The following is a 20,684-nucleotide window of genomic DNA, read 5'->3' on the forward strand; positions in this document are numbered from 1 at the left end:
GGGTTCACCTAGGGCAAGAGCAGAGTGCTGAGCCTGGGAAGGAACGGCAGCATGCATTGGTGCAGGTAGGGGCTGAGCTGCTGGGAAGGAGCTCTGTAGAGGAGGACCTGGAGGGTCCTGGAGGACAGCAGTTGACCGCTGGGTGACCAACAGTTAACCAACAGTTAACCAGTGGTTGACCGTGAGCCAGCTAAAATCAAATCCTCAGTTAACCCAGCTGCTGTGGCACGGAATGGAGACCTGACCCATGCAGAGCAGCCCCAGCCAGCCTGGAGCACAGCCCGAGCTGGCAGCCAGCACAGCACCATGAGCATGAGCTGAGTGCTCAGCTGCTGCCTGAAGCAGGGCTTGGGATGTGGCTGCTCACATCAGGACATGTTGGGGGCTGAGCTGCTGCAAAGGAGCTGTGCAGGGAAAGACCTGGGGATCCTGGTGGACAGCAGGCTGACCATGTACCAGCAGTGTGCCCTGGTGGCCCAGAGGCCAATGGGACCCTTGGCTGCTCTGCACAGAGCGTGGCCAGCAGGGCAGGGAGGTGCTCCTGCCTTCTGCTCTGCACTGGGGGGCACAGCTGCAGCACTGTGTCCAGTGTGGGGCTCCCCAGTTCCAGGCAGACTGGGAACTGCTGATAGAGCCCACTGAGGGTGCAGTGATGGGGGAAGCCTGGAGCAGCTCCTGCTGGGGGCAGGCTGAGAATCCCAGTGCTGTGCACATGGAGGAGAGAAGGCTGAGGGGGTCTGAGCAGAGCTGGTGGGTATCTGAAGGGTTGGAGGTGAGGAGGAAGGGGCTGGGCTGTGTTTGGTGGTGCCCAGCACCAGGACAAGGGGCAGCGGGCCCAGACTGGAGCCCAGGGAGTTGTGTGTGAGTGTGAGGAAGAGCTGTGTGCTGTGAGGGTGGCAGAGCCCTGGCACAGCTGCCCAGGGAGGTGGGGGAGTCTCCTGTGCAGAGATCCAAACCTGCTGGGATGCTCTGTGTGCTGCTGCTGCAGAGAACTGCTGCAAGGGTTGCAGTGGGGGAGCTGCACAGGTCTCTTCCAGCCCCCACAGCTCTAGGATTGTTTGATTCTGTAACCATAGCACAACAGCAGCACTGGTCATCGCATGGCAGCTGTGACAGCCAGGAGGAAATGAGGTGAAAACAGGTGGTTCTGGTACTGCTGGGGCACAGCATTGCTTCCTCTTTCTGACCTCTGTGCCCCACAGTGCCGAGCAGAGAACTCAGAGCACTGACCCGTCCTGTCTGCTCCATGTGCCCAAGTGATTCCCCCGTGGATGGGTGCAGTCCCACTGGAGCTCCATGCTCTATGATAGAGCTCTGGCTGTGTCCCGTGGCCCTGGGGAGCTGGAACTGCTGCTCTGCATGTGCTGCATGGCCTTGGGTGAGGGAGAACTGCTACAGACACACACTTTTAGGACAAATTTCTTCTCCAAAAGAGTGGTCAGGTGCTGGAATAGGCTGCCGTGTTGGTTGAGTCCTCATTCCTGGACGTTTCCAAGAACCATTTAGATGTTGTGCTACAGAACATGGTTTAGTGGGGAAATATTGGTGGTAGGTGGGTGGTCTTGGAGGTCTTTTCTAACTTTGGTGATTCTACGATGCTGTGATGCATCACAGAGTTACGGAATGGTTGAACTGGAAGGGACCCCCCAGCTCCCCTCTGCTGGGGGCTGTGTGCCCAGGGCCCCATCTACAGCCTTGGGCATCTCCAGGGATGGCCCTCCCAGCTCTGGGCAGCAGTGCATCTCCTCAGGGCAAAGGATTTTCCCCACATCTCACCTCATTCTCCCCTGTGTCAGTGTAAAGCCATGCCCCCTCACACCATCACTGTCAATCTCACTGCCTGCACCCCAGCAGCCTCGCTGAGCCCTGGCCCGGCCCGTGCCTGTGGTAGCAGCACCATTTTCCTTCAAGACACCTCCAGAGACCCTCTGCAGATGCTGGGGGTCCCACTGTTCCCTGGGTAGGGTCCTGGTGTTCCCCTGAGCAGTCTGTGGGGACGGAGCCATGCGTGAGTTGGGGCTCTTTGCACAGGACTTCCCCTTCCCATGGCTGCAGAGTGTTTCCAGCAATGGTCGTGGAGCAGCAGCAGGCAGCTGGGAAGCGCTTATCTCCGTGGTTGCCAGTAACCCCACGGGCCCCAAGCTGCACTTCCCTGGGACGAGATCTTGGAAACAGACGGATGATTTATTTTTTAATTACTTCCTCTTCTGCTTTAAATGTTTCTAAAGACAAATACGACTCCTCTTGGCACGCGCTCAAGGAACAGCGAGGGCAAATCTTTGCGACAGAGCCGAGCTCGGCTTGTGTTGGCAGCAGGAGCTAAGGAACCTCATGGACACTCCTGGATCTGAACTGGGACTGCCTAAGAGCAGCTTTGAGGCAGTAATGACAGCGTGGAGACGGTCAGTGTGACCAAGAGAAGGGCTGGTGTGAAAAGAGGATGAGCGCTCTGGGAAGCAGAACGGTGCTGTCTGGCTCCATGTGGGCTTTAATTTTAGCTCTGCTATAAAGGTGCCATTGCTGAGCAGCTCGCAGGGTGTGTGGTGTGGGGAGGATGTGCTGAGCTCAGGCTGAGCACTGATGGAGCCTCACCGTGTGCCAGCCCAGGGCTTCTGCTTTGTGTGCCATGAACCAAAGCGCAAGCGTCTGGTCTGCACTTGGATGCGTTCCTCGATGGCAAAGGGCTTTCCCAGCACTGAGGAGCTCACTGGGAGCAATTGGGCCACCTGTCCCATTCTCAACTGTTTGTCCTTCTGATTGTTATCATCCTGTGTTTATAAAGAGTCCAAGTCCTCAGACATTACTACAGCAATCTTTAAACATTGAACTCAGTCATTTTTTCCATCTGTTTTGTTTTGGAGGGGGAATATACCCAGGATAGGAATTGTTACTCTAGGGCACAACTTTGGTTCATTCTAAAACATTTTGCCTTAAGCAGAGGCACTCCAGCTGCACAGCCCCAGCTCTCAGCCTGTCCTTGTTGGGAGCATTTCCATGCCTGGGCCCCTCTGTGTGTCTCTCCTGTGGATGCACTCCAGCAGGTCGGTGTGTGTCCTGTGCTGAGCACTCCCCATCTGGACGCAGTGCTCCAGGTGAGATGTCCCAGCACAGAGCAGAGGGGCAGATCCCCTCCCTCACGCTGCTGGTTCTGGATGCACGCAGGCTCTGGTTGTCTGTCAGTGCTGTGAGGGCACAGTGCTGCCCTCAGCTGTCCCCCCACACGGGGCCTTTCTGGCAGGGCCGTGCTCCATCCTTCCATCGCCCAGATCATGGTGAGGGGTTGCTATGACCCAGGGTTTGGCTGAGCCCTGCGCCTACAGACAAGGCAGCAGCTCAGGGCAACACAGATCCAGTTGATGCCCACAACAGCAGCAAGCAGTTGGTTCATGGAGCACCGTGCTGGGGACGTGCCGGGGATGTGGGGCGCGGGCGGGCTTCCCTCCGTGGGGCAGGGCACAGCGGGCAGCTCCAGCACGGCACACAGCCCTTTTGTGCTCCCCCATAGAAAAGCCATTCTTCGTGTTTGTGTCATAAATATGTAAGGAGGGAACAGTGGTGCCATTGTCTCGGAGCAGACACTCGCCGTGTTGTCCCAGCGCTGCCGTGCCCTGCGGCGAGGTGGCTTTGACAGGGCCGGCTGCGCGCTGCCCACGGGGCTGTGGTTGTGATGGGGGGCACGGAGCTCAGCCCAGGGACATCCGCTGTGCTGGGACATCTCGTGCCAAGTGGGAGGGAACAGCACTCCGGCTGCTTTGTGGTGTTTGTGGCAAAGCTGAGGATGTGCAGGGTTGGATATCTCTGAATGTGCAGTCGGGCTCTGGCACGGGCTGCCCAGGGTCCGGTGTCCCCAGCCTTGGTGGTGTTCAAGAACGGTGGGGATGTGGCATTTGAGGACATGGTCAGTGGGCATGGTAGGGATGGGTTGGGGTTGGGCTGGTGATCTGAGAGGTCTTTTCCAACCTGAATGATTCTAAGATTCCATCTTGTTGCTGCTCCTTAAGTGGCCCCGACAGTGGGGTGAGTGGGTGCTGAGGAAGGAGCAGGGCTGGCGCAGGATTTGGAAGTCAGAAAGTGGATTTTTGAGCTCACTGTCCCACCTGAGCCCACCTCAGGCATGTGCCTGAGCTGAGCTGTGCATTCCCACTCTCTGCCCCATTCTCTTTTTGCACAGCTTTAGAAATCCCCCCAAGCTATTCCCTGCTCTCCTGGAAGCAGATGTCCATGGGCGCAGCACCCTGACTGCCTGGTGTGCTGACCTGGCTAAGCCACAGTGCCCAGCAGTCATCCCATCCCATCCCATCCCCGTCCCATCCTATGCCGTCCCCATCTCCATCCCCATCCCCATCCCCATCCCCATCCCATCCCATCCCCATCCCCATCCCCATCCCCATCCCATCCCCATCCCCATCCCATCCCATCCCATCCCATCCCCATCCCGTCCCATCCCCATCCCATCCCCTTGGTGTGTGACAGATTTTGAGGGAAACTTGGGGACTGAATGCAAAAGCCTTCACATGAAGATCGTGTGACAGGGACAGACCTCAAAGGTGCTTCCTGCTGAAAGACAGAAATGAGAAGGACAGGGCAGGGGGGAGGTTGTCTGTCCACAGATCTGCTCCTTTGTGTTGATGCATGACAGCAAAGCAGGGGAAATGAGAGCCAGTGCTGGCTTGGTGTGTGATGGCTGAAGGTGAAAGCAAAGCAGCAGCTGCAGGTGGAGGCCGTGCAGTGATGAAGGTGTTGTGGGAGCACTCAGGTTGTGGATGTGTGTCTGCCCCATGGATTGGGTCCTGCTAGGTGAGAAGCTAGACGTGAGCCGTGGGATTTCATAGTTCTGTGATCTTAAAGGACCTTTCCAGCTCAACCATTCTGTGGTTCTATGGCTCTGTGATAGGAACTGTGCTGCTAGGGTGACTGGCCACCTGCACCGTGCGCAGGGATGTGTTGAGCCTTGTGCTTTTGCAGCCTTGTTCTTCTCTCCTATGTGTGCCCCATCAGCAGGAGCTGGGAGCCCCATGCTGAGCCTGTCTTGTGGTGGGCTTGTGTGTGTAGGTAGGGTCAGTTCAGAGTTGTGCCGTTCTCTGCAGCCCTGCTTCATTCTCTGCTCTTTGCATCATTCCTAACTTCATCACAGCAGCTCAGCACTGTGGGCTTTTAATCTCAGACACCTTGTGCACTCTGATACTGGCTGGCATTAAACACAGTCTGCTCTGAGGAACACCCAGTGCCAGTGGGCAGTGCCAGGCTGAGATGTCCTGGCATTTGGCAGCAGCCTCAGTTGATGCAATCACTTGCACTGCTTGCAGGGCGGTTGCCCAAGTGCTGCTTACATGGCCCCACGAGGATCCAGGATCACCAGGAGCAGCACAGAGGGCTTGGAGGTGGTGTTGGGTTTGAGCAGATCTGTGCAGAAGCCCCAGGTCCCCTTCCAGATCATTCCAGGTCTTTGTGTCACGGGGGTTAATGCTGGTGTGCAGGAAACCACCTACATAACCATGCTCAGTGCTGTTGTGGCCTGAAGTACTCTGTGGTGCTTTCAGACAGCTGAGCTTACTGACATGTCAGCTCTGAGGTGTAGGAAGCTCCTTGAAGCCTGTAATCACCAATCGTAGAGCCACGCGATGGTTGGGTTGGAGGGGTCCTTAGAATCACAGAACTGTAGAGTGGTTGGGATGGAAAGGTCCTTAAGGATTGCAGAAGCATAGAATGGTTGGGTTGGAAGGATCCTTGAAGATGGCAGAAGCATAGAATGGTTGGGTTGGAAAGGTCCTTGAAGATGGCAGAAGCATGGAATGGTTGGGTTGGAAGGGTCCTTGAAGATGGCAGAAGCATGGAATGGTTGGGTTGGAAAGGTCCTTGAAGATGGCAGAAGCATGGAATGGTTGGGTTGGAAAGGTCCTTGAAGATGGCAGAAGCATGGAATGGTTGGATTGGAAGGGTCCTTGAAGATGGCAGAAGCATAGAATGGTTGGGTTGGAAGGGTCCTTGAAGATCACAGATCTATTGAATGGTTGGGTTGGGAGAGTCCTTAAAGATCACAGGAATGGTTGTGTTGAAAGGGACTTTGAAGGTCATAAGAACCCTAGGATGTCTTGGGTTGGAAAAGTCCTGAAAGATCATAGAGCCATGGGATGGTTGGGTTGGAAGGGTCTTCAAAGGTCATACAGCCACAGGGTGGTTGTGTTGGAAGGGTCCTTAAAGATCACAGAAAAACAGAATGGCAACAGAGCTGCAGCTCCTTGTCTCCTGCACTTACCCTGCCCAGCACCTCTGTCTCCTCTCTGTTGGTGTAAAGCCATTCCGTGTCCCATTGCTCTCTGCCCATGTACAAAACCACTCTCCTGATGTGTGTCAGCCCCTTCAGGCACTGAGGGCTGCACTGAGGTCTCCCCAATGCTGTCACTTCCCCAGGCAGCACTGTCCCCACTGTCCCCATTGTCCCCACTGTCCCCAACGTGCCAGCGCTGCCTGCCTGGGGTTAAGGTCACTGCATGTGGTGCGTCAGCCGAATGTTTAACTTTTTTGCTTATTTAGAGTTTCCTGTATTGTGATAAGATCTCGTAAACTTTCCTGATATAGCCTGACTTTAACCCTGGCTGTCCAGACTGCCCCGGCAGCAGCGTCCAGGTGTCACCATCCAGCGCTGCTGGCCTCACCAAGGGGCAGGAAGGAAGGAGCAAAGCGTGGCAGCTGCGCCAGCACCGGGCACACATACATGCCATGGAAAGCACAGAGGTTTCTAAGTAATGAGGCTGAGCTGCTGGCTAGGAGCTCTGCAGAGAAAGCCCTGGGTCTACTGGTGGTCCTGGAGGCCAATGTGACCCTGGGTGCACTGCACAGAGCGTGGCCAGCAGGGCAGGGAGGTGCTCCTGCCTTCTGCTGGGGGGCACAGCTGCAGCACTGTGTCCAGTGTGGGGCTCCCCAGTTCCAGGCAGGCTGGGAACTGCTGATAGAGCCCAGCTGAGGGTGCAGAGATGATGGGAGCCTGGAGCAGCTCCTGATGGGGACAGGCTGAGAGTCCCAGGGCTGTGCACATGGAGGAGAGGAGGCTGAGGGGGTCTGAGCAGAGCTGGTGGGTATCTGAAGGGTTGGAGGTGAGGAGGAAGGGGCTGGGCTGTGTTTGGTGGTGCCCAGCAAGGACAAGGGGCAGCAGGCCCAGACTGGAGTCCAGGGAGTTGTGTGTGAGTGTGAGGAAGAGTTCTGTGCTCTTCCTGGGATAAGAGGGGATGGCCTCACGTTGTGCTGAGGAGGGTCAGGTTGGAGACTGGGTACAATTTCTTTTCCAAAGTGCAGTCAGCACTGGCACAGGCTGCCCAGGATAGTGGGGGTGTCCCCATCCCTGGGGGTGTTCAAGAACTGCAAAGATGTGGCACTTAATGGGCACGGTGGGGATGGACAGGGGTTGGACTTGGTGCTCTTGGAGGTCTTTTCCATCCTGAATGATTCTATGATTCTGTGACCAACAGCAAGCACCTGTCCCCACTGCACAGAGCTAGCTGCAGTGCGTGGCAGCAGCAGCGTTGCACTGTGTCCCTAGTGTTGGCACACCTTCTCAGGGCTCCTTTCATGGCCACTGAAGCTGGCTCTGGGCGCAGGGTTCAGCTGACGTGATTCTCAGCACCGTTTTCCTCCTAATTTGGCACTGACCTTTCCGTTTTGGTCCTTTTGGACTAAAAGTGGCATCCCTCCCAATGCTGTGTCCTGCTAAATTCAGCTGTGGCCACGCAGTGGTGAGTGGGGGCGGTGGTGCTGGCGATGGGTGCCGAAAATATCTCTCCTGTAGCACCCCCTCCACCACCCACCAGGCTCCTCCTGCAGAGGGGATGTCCATACCCCCAGCACAGGGCTGAGGCCGGGCCTTGCAGCAATGCAAATCCCTTAGCACGGCCATCCCCTCTGCAGGGTTAGTGCAGAAGCTGTGCAGGAGCAGAGCCCCCGCGGTTCTCATTGCCATCATCTGACTCCGTGCTGCAGCAGTGTGACCTTAAGCAGTGCTGCCTTCATCCTCCACATCACCATCTCTGTGCTCAGAGGCATCATGGACAGGGAATGAGCTGAAGCTGCTCACTTTGCTGGGGTTTTGCCCAGCCAGGGGAAGTCATGGGCAGTGCCCTTTGGCAGCGGTGTGGGTTTCAGGATGTGAAGCCATGGGGCAGCCACGAGCCCTAGGGGAGCTCAAAAAAACACCGAGCAGCTTGGTTCCATTGTTCAGGGAAATGTCAAGAGCTAAGTTGGAGATAAGGAGCAGAAGGAAGGAAACATTCACATTACACTTGGCCAGAGCACCGCTGCACTTCTGCTTTGCTGGATGGGACACCTGCTGACAGCGAGCTGTGCCAGGGCGAGTGCAGGGGGCCGGGGTCAGTCCTGCTGTGGCCAGGCATGCAGCTTCAGCCCCTAATGCCCTTCTTGTTCCCACAGGGAGCGGGGACGGCCAGGGACAGATCCTGCAGCGCTTCCCTGAGAAGGACTGGGAGGACAACCCCTTTCCTCAAGGCATCGAGCTGGTGAGTCTGCCCCTCTGGGACCCCCTGGTGCCCATCACAGCCCCCCCTGTAAACCCCTTCCGTTGCTGCAGCTCCCCTATGGGAGCTCGCCCTGCTGCAGGCCTGGATGTGCTTTGCTAACATCTGTGTGCCAAGGGGGGTCCTTGACATCCTTTCCCCACCCTCCAGCCGTGTTCTCCTGCTGCTGCACGGCTCTTTGAGGCTGTACCCACTGCTGGGCCGTACCCAGAAAGTGGCACACCCAGCTCAATTTGGCACTGCGTGGATTCTTTGCAAACCAGCTTTTAACTAATCAAGGCTAAGAGGATTGTTCTCCGTTTCTAAGTTTGGACAGAAGTTCTTGGAAAACCTTTCCCTGCTGCATCTCTCCCTGCTCTGGAGGACAGCAGTGCGGACTCCAACCTGGCGAGGCTCTGCACTCCTCTTCCCCTTTGCAGATCTTCTTCGTTTCTGGCTGAAGCACGGCACAGAACATGAATACAAGTGGGGTTTCGGAGGGCTCTGTGCTGCCTTATGACCCTGATAATCCTGGGGCCCATCTGATTTATGGTTCCCCTCATTCTGCTCCTCCTGCTTCCAGGGGTGCCCATTCCCACAGCAAACCCTGTGCTGCAGCACTGAGAAGTGGTGCCACTGAGAGCCCCCCATGCTTGGAGGGGTGTGGAAATGCTACCCACAGCCCTTTCTGCTGTCCTTAGTGCCACAGAGGCACTTGCTGCTCCAATGGGGACATGCAGGATGTGCTAAGAGTGATCTCCAAGCACGTTTAGTGATGGCCAGGACAGTTGCAGAACTGTAGAATGATACAAAGGTTGGGTTGGAAGCAGCTCCCCAGGACCCCTGCCATGGAATGGGTGCCCTCCCCAAATTAAATCTGCCCAGAGCCCCATCTATGGCCTCGAGCACCTCCAGGAATGGGGCACCCACAGCTCTGGGCAGCAGTGCGAGGGCTGCATCACTCAGTTATGGGTTCCTGGTGCAGAAGTGGGGTGGTGCCCCCAGTCCCCATCCAGGTCTGCCCCTACTATTTTGCTGCACAGAAGGTTTGGCCTTGGCAGTGTGTTTCTATAAAGCACAGAACCCCAGAACCATGGGGGCTGGAAAGGACCTGTGCAGCTCCCCCACTGCAACCCCCCAGCAATTCCCTGCACACAGAACGTCCCAGCATGTTTGGATCTCTGCACAGATCCCCCGCCTCTCTGGGCAGCTGTGCCAGGGCTCTGCCACCCTCACGGCACACAGCTCTTCCTCACACTCACACACAACTCCCTGGGCTCCAGTCTGTGCCTGCTGCCCCTTGTCCTGGTGCTGGGCACCACCAAACACAGCCCGGCCCCCTCCTCCTGACCCCTTGTGCTGTGGGTCTTTGGCATCCTGACTTCTGTCCTTGGCCATTTACAACCTTTCATGGCATCCTTCAGAGCTGGCCACCAACTCCATCATCCCATGTGTGCTGGTGTTGGAGAACCTCCGTGCTGTCTGTGACCATGTGAGGCTAATAGAGCACCCCATGCACGCCCTTGCTCTTGGAATCATAGAACTGTGGAATCATCCAGATTGGAAAAGCCCTCCAAGATCATGCAGTCCAACCACTGATCCATCCCACCATGCCCATCTGTCCCCAAGTGCCACATCCCCATGTTCCTTGTAAACCCCAAGATACGTGGACTCCCCATTGCTCTGGGCAACCTGTGCCAGTGCTGACTGCTCTTTTGGAGAAGAAATGCTTCTTAATATCCAACCTGACCCTTCCCTGCCACATCTTGAGGCCATCACCTCTCCTCATGCTCACCTGGAAACTGCTGGGCACTGCTGGCGTTTGCAAGAGACAGCTTCCAGCGAGCTCCTGCTAGGAGCAAGCAGCTCATTGAGCAGAGAACATCAGAGCTGGACGTGTCTCTCAGTCCCTGTCCTCATCCCCTGCCTCATCCAGGTGTCGTGTGGCTGCTGCATTGCATCACAGCCAGCAGTGAGTGTGCTGCGCCGTCGGAGCAGATGTGATGAACCCTTCTTCAGTCTCACACTCACCGCAGTTCCATCGCAGTTCTGGACTTTGCTATTTACTTTGTCTGAGGCAAAAAAATAGACATGATTTTTCTGCTTCGTGCTTCCTTGTTGTCTGTAGGGCACTCGGGAATCGTTCCAAGGAAGAGGAAAGTTGTGCTTTTTTTTCCCAAGGGTCGAATCATCCAGCCAAAAAATCCGTGGAATCTAAACAACGGCATTCTCGTCCTTCTGGGAGCTGCTGGGTGGCTCTGAGGCGTTCCTGAGTTGTCGGAAGCCCTTCAGCTTCTAGGCTGAAACCAAGGCAATTGGGGAAAATGGGGCCGACCTCACTGTGAGGGGCTTGTGTGGTGCCTTACGGTGTGGTCACATCAGCACTGAATGGCTCATGCAAGGAGAGCAGTTTCTGGTGTCGTAGCTTCTGTGCCTGCTTGCTGACAGCATTTCCAGACAGAAATCTTTGTGGTTTTTCAGTGGAAGCTCCTCCACAGACACAGGACGTGAGCACTTCTTGCTCTGGGAGCATTGCTCCTGCCCACTTGGTGAGGTCTCCAAACAGGGTGCATGGTTTTTTGGGTGTCAGCGTAGCTTTGAGCTGGGAGCTTTGAGCTGCACCAGCGAGGTGTGTGTTGCAGCAACGAGGGTTGCTGCTGATGCTGAAGGTTGTAGGGCTGTTGTAGAGCACTGTGCCTGCTGGTTCTTCCTGCTCTGGTGTGTGTGTTGGTGCAATTCCTCCTCTGCTGCCTGTAGCCTTTGTCCATGCGTCGCTCTGCAGGAGGATAGTGCAGGTCTGCCTTGCATACATGGAATCACAGGATGGTTTAAGTAAGAAGGACCTTCATAGAATCACAGAATGATTTGGGTTGGAAGGGACCATAGGATAACAGAATGACTTGGGTTGGAAGGGATACTTCATAGAATCGTAGAATGATTTGGGTTGGAAGGAACCTTCATGGAACCATAAAATGATTTCAGTTAGAAGGGACCATAGGATTACAGAATGGTTTGGGTTGGAAGGAACCTTCATGGAACCATAAAATGATTTCAGTTAGAAGGGACCATAGGATTACAGAATGGTTTGGGTTGGAAGGAACCTTCATGGAATCATAGAATGTTCTGAATTGGAAGGGATGTTCATGAAATGATGGAATGATTTGAGTTGGAAGGGACCTTGATGGAATCATAGAATGATTTGCGTTGGAAAGGATCTTCATAGGATCACAGAACGTGTGTTGAGTTGAAAGGGACCTTTATAGGATCACAGGATGGGTTGAGTTGGAAGGGACCTTCATGGAGTCACAAAATGGTTTGGGTTCTGTAGCGTTGGTTCTGGGAATGCTGCTCTTGTCTTCCACAGAGTTGTGCCCATCTTCCAGGGAGAGCCCTGAACCATCACTTATCTTTCCTGAAGGCTTGGAGCCGTGTAAGGAGAGGACCAGGTGGGGGTTAAGGAAAGGTTCTGCACCAGAAGGTGGTGGGCACGGAACAGGTTCTCCTGTGGGCAGTGGGCATGGCCCCAAAATGACAGAGCTCAGGGAGCATTTGAACAGTGCTCTGAGACATTGGGGTTGGGTGGAGCGAGGAGTTGGACTCAGTGGGTCCCTTCCAACTTCAGGGATTCTGTGGTGGTTTGGCAGAAGGATCTGGATAGGTGGGATCGACGTTGTGTAGAAGTCAGTGAGGCCAAATGAGAGGTGTGACACTTGGGCCACAAACCCCAGATTTGTGGCAGTGGGGCTGCCCTGTGTTATGTTGGAGTGGAGCTGGATGTATGTCCTGGAGCACATGGAGTGTGATTAGGGGGAATGGAGAGCAGGCAAAGGTTGCAGAACTACAGTAGCTTAGAAACTGCTTCACTCACTGAGGGCTGGAGCTGACGTTGGGGTCATCCTGTCCCCGCTGCCCTGTTTTCAACCTCCCTTCTGTCGCCCTGCGCTCAGAAACCACTGAGTTTTTCTGCTCTTTCCATGGAGTCCTGAGAACATCAGGGAATTTTCCAGCGCTCACCAACCCAATGCAGATGCTGAGAAGGGGAAGGGCAGGAAAATCCCTTGAGATTTGGAAACCACGTGAGGAGTTCTGGGGCTGGAATTACTCGGGAAGTCCCCAGGAAGCAGTGAAGCACTGCGGGGCTGCGTTGGCAATGCGAGGAGTGCCACCTCCCGGAGCATCGTGCCCTGCTTTGGGCTGGATTAACTCTACTCCCTGAGGTTAATGTGGGGATGTGTTTGGATTTAAGAGAAATAAAGTTGCTAACATACCGATGCTTTAGCCTCAGCCCCACTCTTCCTGCAGCAAAGGAGGGGCATGGGGCATGACGTGCAGCCCCATCCCCACTGCTGACCCCCATCCCCTGCCCTGTCTCGCAGTTCTGCCAGCCCAGCGGTTGGCAGCTATTCACAGAGAGGAACCCCCCCACCTTCTTCGTGGCCGTGCTGACTGACATCAACTCAGAGAGGCACTACTGCGCCTGCTTCACCTTCTGGGAGGCTGTGGAGAGCGCGCAGGTACAGCGGGTGTGGGGCTGGGGAAGGGCTGGGGGCTTCTCTGGGTGTCCCCTTGGTGGAAGAACCTGGGATGAAGGATTGGGAAGGGTGTCTGTGCCTGAGCTTGGGCTGATATCTGTGTCACCACAGCCTCAAAGCCACCCCAGGAATGGAGAAGAGGAAGAAGAGGAATCGACTTCTCCTGTCCAACCGGCACAGCTCTTTGCTCCCAAGAGCCTGGTGCTGGTGTCAAGGCTGGACCACGCCGAGGTGTTCAGGGTAAGTGCATGGGGCAAGGAGAGGCAGTGAGCAGCCCCAGCATGGAGCTGGTAGTGCTGGGAGCAGCTGGAAGCTCAGCACGGGGCCGACTCCGCACCCAGCGTTGCAGAACAGCACGGCCACCCAATTCTGTGAATGCAACACCCGTGAAGAACAGCCCGTTCCTTTGGGGACCTTTATCTCTGCCACCTTTGTTTTCTCCCAACTCACTGTGTTATGTGGCTGTGACAGGTCTGGGAGGGCATGTGCTGCTTGCAGGTGGCACCAGCTGCCTTGCTTGCCCTGTGCTTGTGGTGCGAGGGATCCAAAGGAGGAGTCCATCTGGGGCATACAGAAGACTTGCTGCCAGCCTGGGTGCTGGGTGAGCACCTCATGTGGAGGAGGAGAGCTCCATCACACTTATCCTCATTCTCCTTGTTTCCCTCCCACTGTGGGGTATTGCTTCTGGGCAGCTGCTTGGAGCCCTTGCTCTCAGCCTGCCCCAGCGTGGGGTGCTCCATCAGGGTGTTCAGCCACCACTGGGATTGAGAAGGACTGTCAGGGAATAATATCACCCATTCTTCAGCCTAGAGCTGTTACAAATGTCAGGCTTCACAGGATGCCCCAATCTTCAGCCTAAAGCTGCAAACTTCAGGCTTTCTAGAACACCAAAGGGACATCCTATGGGGATGGCTGCTCCCACCCCAGCTCAGGCACAGGGCAGCTGGAGAATAGAGGGGTGCCAAGGACCACTTCCAGGTGGGGGTTAGAGATCAGAGAATTACAGAACCATTCAGGTTGGAGAAGAGCTCTGAGATCACCAAGTTCAACCCCAACCCACCCCCACTGTGCCCACTATCCCCATGTGCCACATCCCCACGTTCCTTAAATGCCCCTAGGGATGGGGACTCCTCCACTGCCCTGGGCAGTCTGTACCAGTCCTTGACTGGTCTCTGGGGAAGAAATGTTCCCAATACCCAACCTGACCTCCAGGGATGGAGGCTGCTTGGCCTCTGGGCAGCCTGTGCCAGTGCTCTGGCACTGAACCATAACACAGTGCTGTGTGTAGGTAGAATCACAGGATCATGGAATGTTTTGGTTTGGAAGGGACCTTTGTAGACTCGTGGAATCATGGAATGGGTTGAGTTGGAGAGGACCTTTGTAGAGTCACAGAATGGTTGGGGCTGGAAGGGCCCTCTGAAAGCCACCAGGTCAGTGTCTCTGCTGTGCTGAGCATTCCCCATCTGGACGCAGTGCTCCTTCCATCCCCCAGCTTGTACTGATGGTGGGGGTTACTGGGAGGTGTCTGACCATGAGTTGGGCCCATGTTGGCTGACAGGGGGTCACAAAGCAGCAAGTGAGATCAGTGAGACCGACAGAGGAACATGTGAGCAGCAGAGATCTTGGATCATGAGTCCATTTCCCTTGTTGTGAGCAGTTCATTGTACGGCATCGCCACGTCTGGTTGGGGTTTGCCTCCACAAAGCTGAGATTCTCTGACATGCACAACTTGTTTGGGGTTGGAGGGCAAAGCCAGGTGAGCCAGGCTGCTGTGGGGGAAAACAGCTCGTGCTTGGGGATGATTTTGGCTGAAATTGGGTCATCTGGTTTATTGCAAGAGAAAGACATTTCCTGCAGAGGTTTGTTCTCTGCATGGCAGTGGTTCCCAGCCCATATGACTTCACCAGCGTGGGGCACTTGGGGTCAGTGGGCACATGGGAGGTGGGCTGGGATCAAGCTGGGTGTTCTCAGGGGTCTTTTGAAATCTTCAAATGGTTGTGTGATTCTGTGATTTCTTGCTGATGTGGGGAGATGGTTTGAAGACAAAAAGGGTTCCTTGAAGACAGATTCCTCAAATTCTTGATTGATTGGGGTGGTTCCAGCAGCCAATCCATGGCCCAGAGGACGTGCTGCTGGACACTGCCCTGTGATGCATCCTGTGCTGGTGCCGATGCTCGCTCCCAGTGCAGAAGAATCAGTGCCCAACCCTCAGGGAGAAATGGCTCCTTCCTTCATGCCCTGTGTTTGAGGCTTTGAGTGGGACCTGATGCAGACCTGCAGGGACCAGGAACTTCCCTCTGCTCATGGTGACCTGGTGGGGATGGCAGGGAGGGTCAGTGTTGCTGGCTGGAAGCAGAATGCGTGCTGTATACCCCATCCCTGCTGGGAAGGGCTCAGGGGGAGAGGTTGGAGGGAAGACCTGAAGCACTGCAGCCAAGAACCATGGGCTGAGCTCCTTCTTGGGGACAGGCACTGGGCAGGGTGGTGCTGCTGGGGACCAGGAGGTGGCTGCCTCCTGCAGCGACGCTCAGCCACGCTGTGCTTCCCTCTGCAGAACAGCCTGGGCTTGATCTACACCATCTACGTGGACGGGTTGAACGTGTCCCTGGAGAATGTCATTGGGAACCTGCTGACATGCACCATCCCCATCACTGGTGGAGCCCAGGTGGGTGCCTTCAGCCTCCCTGCACTGCCTCGTTCCCAGCCCCATGGCATGGGGCAGAGCCATGCTGCGTGGCTGCGTTCTGCTCCTGCCTGCCTGACCCTCCTGCAGGCAGCAGCTTGCTGCACCAGCTGCTGGGGGATTGCTGCATGCCCTGCTGCTGGCAGGGCCTGGCTTGTGCAGGCAGCACCTTTCCAAGTGCTGTAGAGCAGAACAATGCAGCTCCATCACCTGGAGCAGCTCAGCCTCTGGGGCAGCTGAGAGCACCTCGCCGTGGGTCAGCAGCTTTGTTCCTTCCCCCTCCACCCCCCCAGGAGCTGCGTAGATCAGTTCATGCTGTGCAAATCCCTGCTGTGGTCTGTGGTCTCCCTGCATCGGAGAGTTTCCCGCTGCTCTTCTTGGGCCCATCTGAGCGCACAGAACGTTGCTCTGGGTCAACAGGCACAGGCTGTGCATGTCTGTGGTCCCAAGGTTTGAGCACAGACTTAATAGGAAGGACATTTGGGGCATGGGTAAATGGATGAAACATTGGCTGTGTCTTCAGAGCACTTGGAACCAGTGGCATGTGTTCAACTGTTCAAGTAGTTCTGAAACAGAGGAGTAGAACTGAGTGAGCTCCCATCCTGAAGACATTGATGCTTTTTCACACCCCTCTGTCCAAACTTCCCAAGCTTTCTGAGCATTAAACATTAAAGCAGCACAGTAGATGAGTTCCCACTTAGATATCATACCTGACTCCTGGAAAAGAAGGCACAAAATGAGGTTTGGTAGCTTCTGGTTCTGCTGTGGAAGGTGCTCCCATTCCAGGAGGGAAGCAGGTGGGTGAGTGATGGAGATGGGAGAGATGGGCAGCTCCAGGGCAGACCCTCTCACAGAAGATGTTTGAGGACAGCAGCACAGCCGCTCTGGAGTTGTTCTGCCACACTAACACTTGGAAAGCAGCTGCAGAGGTGGCATGTGTCCCTGCACTCAGCCAAAGGCAGCACTGCAGCTCTGTGCCTGCAGGCAGAGGCTCTCCCCACCGCCGAGCCCTGTGACCCCAAGGGGGTTTTTGCTCCCTGTCCCCATGCAGGCTGTTGGTTTGGGTGTTTTGTGCCGGGCACAGGCTATGTTCTCAGGCTGACCTCGTGCCCCTGGAGCAGTGCTGGCCCTGGGGCTGGCTGCCAGTCACACCTGGTGCTCTGGAGAAGCAGGCGAACCACAGCTGAGCCCATGGCCGTGCCTGGCTGGGTGCGGGCACCCAACAACATCCCACCCCATCTGGTTCCTCCCAGCTGGAGCCCGCACACAGCAGGAGGAAGGCAGTGAGCTGTGCTTTGGCCACTGCCATTTGTCACCTCCCCGTTCTGGCAGGATCCATCTGTGCCACGGGGACACACAGCACGCTGCGGGGAGGACGGTGTGTTGGTGGCGCTCCCCTCCCTGTGCTTTCCCTCTGCTCCCGCTGTGTCCAAACGCTCTTTCTCAGTGTGGTGGTGGCTGCTTTGCTTTGTCTGTGTGCACCTCTCCTCCTCTGAGAGCTCTGCTCCCCGCTTTGTGCCTCTGTCCCCCCTCATCCAGCTGTGTTTGTGCCTTTCTAACCGACTGTGCTATCTTTGTCTGTCTCTATCTCAGCCTGACGCGGACGACGAAGCAGCGGTACGCACACCTTTTCTTTCTGGGGTCTGTGTCCTCGTTAGCCCCTTCTCTTCTTCCTGTGGAAGGGTCGTGCAAGCAGCTCTGGTGCTGCCACATCCACGGGGCTGGTTCCTGCCCCATGGCATTGCTTCCCCATGGTTAGGAGGCTCGGCTTGCTGCTCGGGTGCAGCTCAGGGTGCTGGCTCTGCCTGGCCAGAAGCTTTTATTGGGAGCAGCCCCCTGAGCCCACAGGGCTGAGTGGGGAGATGGGGCACATGGCCAAACCTACTGCAGAGCAGCACAGCCCTGGAGAAGTGCTCATTGATGTGACGCTGCCCTCGTGCCTCTGGAGAGAGGCCGAGGACCTGCAGGCATCCCAGTGCTGTGGTTTGGAGAAAAACTGCCCAGGAGAAGAAGAGATGAGGCTGTGCCCGCTGTGCTCCAGCCCTGTCCTGGGGGGCACGGAGCTGCTTCTTGGGCACTGTGGTCCTGGGTCCTCGTGCTGGCCCCTTGCTGAATGCCACCCCATCACCTCCTGCATTTTCTTGCAGCGGACGATCTCGCTGGGGGCAGGGGACAGGCAGGTGATCCAGACACCCATCAATGATTCGCTTCCCGTCAGCAGCTGCAGCGTGGCTCTGCTCTTCCGGCAGCTCGGTGAGACTTTTCCCCACACCTCCTTGCCAGTGGGTCCGGTGCCAAAAGCAGCCCAGGGCTCAGCTCCAATTGCACAGCATTGGAGAGAGTTACCCTGGCTCTGCCCTCCTGCACGGGGCAGCAGTGTGCAAGCAGGGTGCAGGGGCAGAGAATCACTGAATCACAGCACGGCCTGGGATGGAAGGGACCTTGTAGATCATAGAGCCATAGAGTAGCTGGGTTGAAAAGGTCCTTACAGATCATGGGGTCATCATTGGATTGGAAGGGACCTTATAGATCACTGAGCCATGAAATGGTTGGGTTGGAAGGGACCTCTCAGCTCTACCCCTGCCCTGGGCTGGATCCCCCTCCCCCAAGCTCAGGCTGCTCAGGGTCCCATCCACAGCCCTGGGCACCTCCAGCGATGGGGCACCCACAGCTCTGGGCAGCAGCACCAGGGCTGCATCGCCTCTGGGTGAAACATTTCCCCCATATCTGACCCCATTTCCCCTCTTCCAGTTTAAAGCCATTCCCCCTGTGTCCCATCGCTGTCTCTGTGCAGAGCTGCCCTCCTGCTGCATATCAGCTCCTTCAGGCCTCCAAGTGCCTTTCCAAGGGATGGGCACCACGGGTGCCCCCCTGGAGGGTGTCAGCTCCTCTGCTGTGCAGGATGTGAAGATGAGGAACAGGTTGTGAGGATCTGTCCTGGAGCACAGGAGGGGAACCCTCTTTCTGAGCACTGCTCTCTCCCTTCTCCCCAGGCATCACCAATGTGCTGTATCTCTTCTGTGCAGCGCTCACTGAGCACAAGATCCTGTTTCTCTCCAGCAGCTACCAGCGGCTCACCGATGCCTGCCGGGCTCTCCTTGCACTTATGTTCCCCCTTAAGTACAGGTGAGAGAGGAGCTTCAAGCCTCAGACTGAGCTGGGGCACTACCTGGGCTACCTAACACCCCTTTCTCCATAATTACCTGGGCAGTAATTATTTGTGCTGTACACATTGCTGGTGCACGGTGGGCTGTAAAGGATGTGCGTGGCTCTCAGAGCTCCTTCCCTGGAGCCTTTTCTGTGTGCCAGTGCATCATTGAGCCATGGAGTGGCTGGGTTGGAAGGGACCTTATAGATCATAGAGCTACTGGATGGTTGGGCTGGAAGGATCCTTAAAGATCACAGAACCGTGGAATGATAGAGTGGTTGGGATGGAAGTGTGTTGGTGACCAGGAGAGCGCTGAGGGCGTGCTGTTGGGCTGTGCTCCCCCAGGAGGGCAGGGAGCAGATGCTAGGTCCTGGCAGGGCTCAGCTGGCTGCAGCAATGCTCATCTCTTGTTGCAGTTTCACGTACGTCCCCATCCTGCCTGCACAGCTCCTGGAGGTACTGAGCACGCCGACACCCTTCATTATCGGGGTCCACTCCATCTTCCAGTCGGAGACACAGGAGCTGGTGAGACCCCATGAGCTGGCAGCAAGGGAAGCAGTGGGACCACAGAACTCAGAGCCATGGGGGTGGAAAGGGACCTGTGCAGCTCCACCCAGTGCAGTGCCCCCATGCAGCTCGCCCCAGCAGCTGTACGCGGTGTCCAGGCAGGTTTGGATCTCTGCACAGAAGGAGACTCCCCCACCTCCCTGGGCAGCTGTGCCAGAGCTCTGCCACCCTCACAGCACACAGCTCTTCCTCACACTCACACACCGCTCCCTGGGCTCCAGTCTGGGCCCGCTGCCCCTTGTCCTGGTGCTGGGCACCACCAAACACAGCCCAGCCCCTTCCTCCTCACCTCCAACCCTTCAGATACCCACCAGCTCTGCTCAGACCCCCTCAACCTTCTCTCCCCCATGTGCACAGCCCTGGAGCTCTCAGCCTGTCCCCATTAGGAGCTGCTCCAGGCTTCCCCCATCTCTGCACCCTCAGCTGGGCTCTATCAGCAGTTCCCAGCCTGCCTGGAACTGGGGAGCCCCACACTGGACACAGTGCTGCAGCTGTGCCCCCCAGTGCAGAGCAGAAGGCAGGAGCACCTCCCTGCCCTGCTGGCCACACTCTGTGCAGAGCAGCCAAGGGTCCCATTGGCCCTCTGGGCCACCAGGGCACACTGCTGGTACATGGTCAGCCTTCTGTCCACCAGGATCCCCAGGTCTTTCCCTGCACAGCTCCTTTGCAGCAGCTCAGCCCCCAACATGTCCTGATGTGAGCAGCCACATCCCAAGCCCTGCTTCAGGCAGCAGCTGAGCACTCAGCTCATGCTCATGGTGCTGTGCTGGCTGCCAGCTTGGGCTGTGCTCCAGGCTGGCTGGGGCTGCTCTGCCTGGGTCAGGTCTCCGTTCTCCAGTGCCACAGCAGCTGGGTTAACTGAGGATTTGATTTTGAAGCTCAGCTGGCAGCGCTGGTCCAAGAAGCTGTGCTGGCACTTCAGCCTGACAGACTTCAGTGTAGAAACTGAATGAAATGAAAGCGTAATGAGCCTGATCTCAACTGAAACAAGCTTTTGTGCAACCTTCTGAGCAAACTGAACAGCGCCGTTCTGGTGAAGCAGGAAGGAGTCTGTGCTGGGCTGATGTCACTGTGTTCCCTGTGAGAGCTCACCCAGCTTGTGGTCTCCACAGCAGGCAGTGATGGGAACCCCTTACAGTTCATGTATCACAAGTGTTTGCATATTTAATAGATAAGAGAAAATAGCTGCTGAGGGCTGGAATGCTTGAGCTTGCAGTGGGCAGAGAGGAGACAGATTGTTGTTCCCCACA

The 20,684-nt window shown here is 56.3% G+C and overlaps 1 protein-coding gene across 1 annotated transcript in view; it reads left to right on the top strand.

The window, feature by feature from the left end:
- SBF1 (SET binding factor 1) overlaps positions 1–20,684 on the top strand; it is a gene marked incomplete at both ends in the record, with an annotated part of 60,430 nt that overhangs the window by 15,947 nt on the left and 23,799 nt on the right. The window contains 8 exons of the mRNA XM_079533893.1: positions 8,422–8,507; positions 12,881–13,018; positions 13,148–13,276; positions 15,591–15,701; positions 17,313–17,336; positions 17,867–17,972; positions 18,713–18,845; positions 19,284–19,392. Coding sequence (XP_079390019.1) covers positions 8,422–8,507; positions 12,881–13,018; positions 13,148–13,276; positions 15,591–15,701; positions 17,313–17,336; positions 17,867–17,972; positions 18,713–18,845; positions 19,284–19,392 — 836 coding nt within the window. The remainder of the gene's footprint in view (positions 1–8,421; positions 8,508–12,880; positions 13,019–13,147; positions 13,277–15,590; positions 15,702–17,312; positions 17,337–17,866; positions 17,973–18,712; positions 18,846–19,283; positions 19,393–20,684) is intronic.

This window comes from Tetrao urogallus (assembly GCF_951394365.1).
Source record: "Tetrao urogallus genome assembly, chromosome: 1".
NCBI lineage: Eukaryota > Metazoa > Chordata > Aves > Galliformes > Phasianidae > Tetrao > Tetrao urogallus.